General features: G+C 34.4%; 1 protein-coding gene across 2 annotated transcripts; it reads right to left on the bottom strand.

The window, feature by feature from the left end:
* Positions 1-270: 270 nt before the first annotated feature.
* LOC127087000 (ethylene-responsive transcription factor RAP2-7) lies at positions 271-4,153 on the bottom strand. Of its 2 annotated transcripts, XM_051027830.1 has the most exons (10): positions 3,355-4,153; positions 3,130-3,155; positions 2,985-3,015; positions 2,777-2,864; positions 2,365-2,510; positions 2,076-2,120; positions 1,845-1,948; positions 1,589-1,713; positions 1,201-1,314; positions 271-730 (listed from the first exon to the last, which is right to left on the bottom strand). In XM_051027830.1, the coding sequence occupies exons 1-10, from the start codon at positions 3,831-3,833 to the stop codon at positions 461-463; spliced, it is 1,428 nt and encodes a 475-aa protein (XP_050883787.1). In that variant the 5' UTR covers positions 3,834-4,153; the 3' UTR covers positions 271-460. The 2 variants fall into 2 exon arrangements, with proteins under 2 accessions (XP_050883787.1, XP_050883788.1); XM_051027831.1 differs by lacking the exon at positions 2,076-2,120 and having other exon boundaries at positions 3,355-4,152.
* Positions 4,154-8,080: the final 3,927 nt, after the last annotated feature.

Raw genomic sequence — 8,080 nt, 5'->3', positions numbered from 1 at the left:
GTCAAAAGTTTGAATCCCGACAATTTCTATATAGTGGGCCAATATGTGGATTATCTACTCATAAGAGGGAGTAATCATACTCTGAGATTGAGAACCTCAAACTACATATGAGCACTGAATTTGACAAGCACCCCTATGAAAGCAAACTCCAAATTATACAAAGATGAAGATGGCAAGACATTTGAGAATAATCTATACAAGAAAATTTGTCACAATGCTGGTGTAATAAGAAAATCTGTACAAGAACCTAAATTATCACATGCAAGCAGGTAAAAGGATCATGAAATATTTATCTTCATACATATTCTGAGTAATTAATGGTTTAACCAAGATAAGCAATTAAAATGTCATATCTCAGTATACATCAACAAATCCTAACTGAATTATACAATGAGTTTTAACGCAAATACTTGTTGTGAATACTTGCCAATCATATATATGTATTATTACATGATATAGGCTACGGTGGTGCCTGGGAGGACTTCACCTGATAATAGTATTGAGATGCATTGCTACCAGATGCGATGGATGGAGTGAAACGGAGTGGGATTGAGTTCATAGGTTGTGTTTGAAAGATGGAATTTGACGGAAAGGTAGCTGAAATAGAGAATCCTGATGATGCTGCAGTAGAGAATTGTGGTACTGGGGAAGCAGTGCCCTGGCCATGTGCTTGCCATGCCCAGTAGGGAGGTCCTTTTGAAGGATCAATGCCAATTCTCTCTGCTCTTTCCTGCAAAATATTTCAACAACTATATATCAAGTTCTATTATTAATGCACATTGTACACCTCAAAATATATTAATTTGTATAGAATACTTATACAATTTTAAAAGCAATGCAGCATGGAGGGAAACATTGTCCTGATGTTGTGATTGGGTTATTCACTGAAATCTCATATTCCAAATTCAACTCATTTTGTAAAGTGAAGGATGACTCTCACTTTTAAGCTTTTCAAGTCATATCTAATTCAATGCATGTATTTTATGTGCTTTCTCAACTTCCATTGTTTGTATCAAATGGGAAAACTTTATACATTGTTCCAAGGCCAAAACTGACATGAAAATAATAAAATGGGAAAACTTTATACCATGAAAACTCAACAAAGAAAAGCAATTCACTCCAGTCAAAAGTCAAAACAAAAGAATATGCAGTTAACAGATTATCAGAGATAGAGAGAGATAATAGTCAGTGAATTCTTACCTCATTGGGAAAGAAACTAGAATACGTGGCATTCCACATGGAAGGACGCTGTTCAGTTACAACCAGCTTTTTCATAGACGGGTCACTAATAACTGAATTAGCATTAGTCTCCATCTGCAGATAAAGTGAACCCACATTTATTACCAATTTACCATGACATATTATGAAGAATTCCAACCAAATGTTTCACAATATTAACAGCTTTCAAAGAAAAGCAGGGAGTAATTAATCTACTAGTGAATCCAAAAAGGCCAAAATATCACTGATCCCATATAAAATTTGCTGTATAGCTATAGTCTCCGACTCACAGATTTATTAATCTGGAATATAAACAAAAAATGTATTTGAAATAATCTAAATTTGAAGGTAGTAGAGCTCAATTATATACCTTCAAATTCCTTCCAGAATGCAGGTTGTAAGGGGCGGTCTGAAACTGACGATACCCTCGGTTTTCTCTGGGTTCATGTCCTGGAGTTGCTATGCCTAAATTGAGGTCAAGATTGTGACTGCCACCTGTGTTAATGATAAATTTAAATCCCTTTTTACATTGAACAATTACTAATACTATACTAGTTCCTGTAATGAGTTAAGGTAACTAGTCAAGGTCAAATATGCCAGAAAAAGACAATGCTATGAAATTCTACCTTCATTGATAGCTTCAGGTTTGATCTCACGTTCATATGTACTTGGCTCAAAGTTTGTCACAGCCTCTCTTCCATTACATTTGATAGCTGCCTTGTCATAAGCCCTGATTTCCACAAAATCAAAATGAAGGATACATGTTGGTTGGAATTTGGAACCCAAATGAGGTTTGATAGTCAAGCGTAGTAAATTCAATGCATTATGTAAGAATATAATTTATGTATCATAAGGACCTTGCAGCTTCTACTTCGCTGTCGAATAGCCCAAGATATACATACCTGCACGAAATCATTGCAATATCTATAACAACAAAAACACCTTTGCCAATTGTTTCTTTGAAACTGGCATCTTAATCATGTTTCTCCAAACATGGAAAAAGCCTAATAAGCTGAAAGTGAAACCAATTTCCTTTCCTTTTATAGGCCAACAGGAACTTGAGAATTCGTACTCATATCATATCAAATCCTATAATATAACAAACCAATACTTCAGTTTCAGATTAAGTTAAAAGTAGGTCCTCACTTTTTTCCAAGGAGTTGTCCCATTCGAGCTTCCCAACGACCACATTTGTGAAGTGTTACTCCTCTGTATTTTGAACTCCCCCTTGAAAAACCATTACTGTGGCGACGTAGTATGTGCACAAATTCCTCCTTTGAAAGATTCTTCATCTGTTCATCATATAGTAATGAATAAATAAAGGTGAAAAAAGTCACACATTCCTTTAGATTTAGCTTCAACAAAATTACTATACCAAAGATTACACATATAAATCTATTAATCAAAAGAGACAGGAAATCATAACTCAACTAACAAAAACTAATATTATTAGATTAATCACCATCATCTGAATATGTGTATGAGTTTTTAGAGGCTATTACGATTCATTTTCTGGAAAAAAAAACTATTAATCAAAAGGTCTTTTAGTTTTACAAACCTGATTCATATCTTCTTCATACTCAACTAGATTGAAATTAATGTCAGCGTCAAGTCCCCTGAACTTTATAGCAGCTCGATCATAAGCTCTGAATTTGAAAATTTGAAAATTTCAAAGTCAATGAACAATGAACAATGACAACAATCAATCAAATCATTATATTAAAATCAAATGAAAGGATTTTATAAAATTTATGCAGAAACTTTACCTAGCAGCAGCATGAGCAGTGTCAAATCCACCTACAATACCAAATACCAAATACATAAAAAATTCCAAAAATAGCAAAGAAACATATATTAATTAAATACTTCAACATAAATAACATTAATAAATCAAATACAAAAAATCCATACCCAAATAAACTTGCTTCCCACAATCCCTACATCCAACAATTACAAACACAACCAATAAATAAAAAAAGTTAGTTACTATTATTATTATTATTATTATTATTATTCAATTCAACTAAATTAAAAATTCACACCAAATTATAATTACTTTTAATTTCCAATAATTAATCAAGAAAAAAATACCAGAAAGGCTAAATTAGTAAATTGAACACCGTGAAGTGCACGAACCAGATATGCGATTCCCATCTTCCAGTTCTTCTGTAGAACGTGACTCCTCTGTACTGAGAGCTTCGAGACCTCGGTCCTCTCCTACTCTTCTTCACCTGAGGCCGTTGCGGAACCTGAGCAACTCCATTTTCACCTCCAAGATGACGATCAAGTGAAAGATCCATCACGCTCTTCCTCGCCGGAATCACCATCGTCGAAGTCTCCCCCTGCGGCCAGTTCCCTGTACTCACCGGAAACAGCTCTTTCGTTGCAACAGCGTCGTTTCCTTTTTCCACCTTAAGTATACCGAATTTGAAGGTGAAAACATCCCCGGCGCGTGTTGAACACGAGTCTTCGTCTCCGGTGATATTACTCGACCCCTCCGCATTCACGATTGAGGAATTCGAAGTTCCTGAAGAAGCTTCTGGAATTTTTTCCAGTAGCATGACCGAGTTATCATCATTCTGAGTCAAATCAGCATTCAAATTAAGATCTAACATGATGCTTTCTTAGTCTTCAAGATATTATTACTCTACTATTCTTTTTCCTTCTACTAACGATTCTACGGTGGAATATAACTAAAACGACAAATAAACTCAGAGTTAGAAGTTTCTTCAGTCGTGAGAGTTCGCCGGAGAAACTCTCCGGCGACCGGGAAACTGCGAGGAACCGGAAAGATAACAAACTATGAGCTATGAGTTATGGATTATGCATAGTTGCATTTCATGATTTCAACGGTGGTGATTTAAGAACCGGCAACTACCGGAAGCCATGAGAGATGAGAGAGAGTAAGAGATGAAAGGAAGCTAACGGAATGGTATGAAAGAGAAGATGGAATATATACACATATTTTCTCTCTCATGGTTAGAACCGGTTGGTTCGGTTACCGGTAAGTAACTAATATTGCTAAAAGGAAACAAAACAACCGTCCAAAAGTACCGGCCTAGTTTCTTGTTATAGGAGGCAATAAAGGGTTTTTTAAATTATTACATAACCAAAACAGTAAGGGATTTTTGTTATATATATATATATATATATATATATATATATATATATATATATGGTGGAGAAAACATCATGTGATTTATATATATATATATATATATATATATATATATATATATATATATATATATATATATATATATATATATATGGTGGTGGTAGTAGTAGTAGGATAGATGGAATTTTATATTGTACTATGGGACAGTATTGCATCAAATTGTATAAGTTAAAAATAGTGTTTTTCTTTATTTGATAGAGATAAGAATATGTTTAAATCTATCTTATCTCTTAGGTAGAAATATATAATGCTTACTTAAATTTATTATTATCGAAATACATTGATTAAAATTTGTGTATGAACGTAATGATCACAATAATGTGATTTATGCTATACTTTGCATTTTTGTGCCACTGATACATGATATTGGTTAAGGGATATATATGTGATTCAAATAAATCCTATAATATGGGAAACATTGTTGACGCGTCTAGTCTTCTATAATATTTATTCCACGACGCATTTATCTTGAAGAAGAAGCTGAGGTAAATTTTGCACCACCATAATCCTCTTTTTATATGTATTTTTTGGGCATGTCTCATTTACCTGATGTGTACAACACCATATTTTTTCTTTTTATTTTAAAAAATACATTTAAATTTAAATGATTTTATTTATTTATTTATTTGCTATTTTATTAATATTCCGTCTTGATTTTTATTGTAATTTAGATTGATGCTATTTTTTTATTTTTCTTTTATAATAATATTAGCACTTCATTTCATAATAAATAATTACTTTTAATCTCTGTCATTTATATTATTCAATTAATAATTGTTCCATCCAATAAAAATTGGATCTATACTTTTTTTTTAAAATAATTTTTATGTAATTTGTTTAAACTATGATTTATATGGTCATTATAATTCATTTACTTTTAAGAGGTAAACTTTTAGTCATTTATAACATTTCAAATGTCATTGCATAAGAGATTTGGTAATTATAATTTGTTTACTTTTGAAATTTTAGTCATTAAACTAAAAATAAAAAATAACGATGATTTATAAAATTTCAAATGTCATTGCATAAGAACAATGTTCACATTTTGCTGTTCAATTTTTGTTGTTGTTAAAGATTAACAAATAGTAAAATTGAATTATCAATGACATGGCTTAAAAAAAAGACACAATATCAAAATATTAGTAAATATTCAATATTTTTAGTAAAGTTGGATTGGAATAATTTTAATTGTTCATGAAAGAGGTCGGCCCATAAGTCAATCAACCTAAGAGTGTCGTTTGAGGTAAGATAAATCGGGCGGATAATGAGATCATCCGATATGAACCAGCTCATTTGGAACATGGTTGCCCGATTCAAATATGGTTTTTAGTTATGGCGTTATTAGTACATGACAGGTGTTCCCGTGAAAGGCCGTTATTTTCACTTTTTCGAGAAAGAAACCATTCCTCCTAATAATAAGGAAGGACTCAGTCTTCCTATAACCACGTTGTAGCCAAGAAGATGGCACATGAGCTCAGCCTATAAATATCTCAACCCTTAATGTTGGTGATTTTAGTATCATCAATGTATTTTAGTAGTAATGTGATTTACTACAGGGCGATGCAATTATGCGTTAAAGCTTGGAAACGAGTTAGGGGTAGTGAGGAGTGCATGCTCGTCGAGCCAACGTATAATTGAATGCGAATAATTGAAACGGGGTTCTAAGGGGTGAAGCCCTTGGCGGGGTGCGGGGCAGCGCCCCGTTCGAAATTTTCTTTTGAACAGTTGAATCCTTTCCCAACCGACGTAACCGTTTCTGAACAGTTGCGTCTTTTCAGTTTCTGTTATTGATCTCCTATATAAGGAGTCATTTGGCCTCAGTTTAAAAGACATAACGAAACCAAACTTTCTCTCGACATTCCTGAACATTTCTCTTTGGCATAAACAAATTGTTCTTCAAGAATTATCCCCACAAAGATTTCGTGAACCCAGGCAAGAATAGGGTCGAAATACTTTGTTCGGAAAGTGTACGAACACGATTCTTCGAAGTTATCCAGGATTATCATACCCGATTCTCTAACAATCTCTAACAAACGAACAAAGTAGTTTCTGATAATCACCGTCAAGGAGATGACTACAAACTTCGAAAAATTGGACAAGTTTCAAGGACAAGACTTCAGGCGTTGGCAGAAGAAGATGCATTTCATGTTGACAACGTTGAAGGTGGTGCACGTCCTGTCTACACCGATTCCAGAACTTCTGGAGGAAGACACAGTTGAAAATCTGAGACGCAGATCAAAATGGGAGAACGACGACTACATATGCAGAGGGCACATTCTTAACGGTATGTCTGATCCCTTATTTGATATTTATCAAAACATAGAATCTGCAAAGGAATTGTGGGATTGTCTCGAATCCAAGTACGTGGCAGAGGACTCATCCAGTAAAAAGTTCCTGGTAATCGATTTCAACAATTACAAAATGGTTGAATCGAGGTTTGTCATGGAACAATTCAATGAACTCCTCCGAATCCTTGGACAGTTCACACAACACGGATTGAAGATGGATGAAACAATATCTGTCTCAAGCATCATAGACAAATTGCCTCCTTCGTGGAAGGATTTCAAACACAATCTGAAGCATGGAAAAGACGAACTGTCTTTGATCCAACTTGGAAGTCACTTGCGCATAGAAGAATCTCTAAGAGCGCAGGAGGATGACAAAGGAAAAGGCAAAGAAATTGCTGGACCCTCGATTAATATGGTCGAAGAGAGTGGTAAGAACGGTAACAACAAAAACAAAGGAAAGAAGCGTGCTTTCAAGAACAATAAGGGCAGTTTCGGTGCTAACAAGAAACCGAAACTAGAATGCTGGAAGTGTGGCAAAACAGGCCACTTCAAGAAGGATTGTCGTTCCGGCAAAAAGCATGATAACGCGAATGCAAGTGGTTCAGGAAAGGGGTCTAAGGACCAATCCGAAAACCAAGGTCAGAAATCAATTCGTGATTTGAATAGTTTGATTAAACATTCGGTTTCACTAAATTCTGAAGCATTCTATGTGCAGGATGATGCTATCGCGTGGTGGATTGATTCTGGCGCTAGAACACATGTTTGCAAGGATCGTTTCTGGTTCAAGACTCTTGTTCCAGTGGAAGATGGTTCTGTCCTCTACATGGGAGATGATCACTTCGCTCCCGTTGAAGGCAAAGGAAACGTGGTGCTAGAATTCAGTTCTGGAAAGACTATTACTTTTTTTAATGTTTTGTATGTTCCTAAACTACGTAAGAATTTAATTTCTGGTCCTGTACTAAATAAGCTTGGATACAAGCAAGTGTGTGAATCCGATAAATATGTTGTATCGAAGTCTGGTGTGTTTGTAGGATTTGGATATTATAATAATGGTATGTTTATGATGAATTTGAATGGAGTTCCTAATGATTCTGGTTCTGTATTTATGTCCTCTTCGAATGTTATCAATTCATCGTTATGGCATGCTCGTCTAGGACACGTACATTATAAAAGAATGCATGAAATGTCTAAAGATGATTTAATTCCTGGTTTTGATAAAAATGTAGAAAATTGTAAAACTTGCATGTTAACAAAGATCACTAGGCAACCTTTTAAAAGTATAACAAGGAAATATGTCATTCTTGAGTTGATACATAGTGATTTATGTGATTTGCATGCTACTCCATCATTAGGACATAAAAAATATTTTGTCACTTTCATAGATGATGCATCTAGA

This window comes from Lathyrus oleraceus, chromosome 5, assembly GCF_024323335.1.
Source record: "Lathyrus oleraceus cultivar Zhongwan6 chromosome 5, CAAS_Psat_ZW6_1.0, whole genome shotgun sequence".
NCBI classification, from domain to species: domain Eukaryota; kingdom Viridiplantae; phylum Streptophyta; class Magnoliopsida; order Fabales; family Fabaceae; genus Lathyrus; species Lathyrus oleraceus.
The sequence above is the reverse complement of the archived record's forward strand: the minus strand, read 5'-3'. Positions and strand labels throughout refer to the sequence as shown.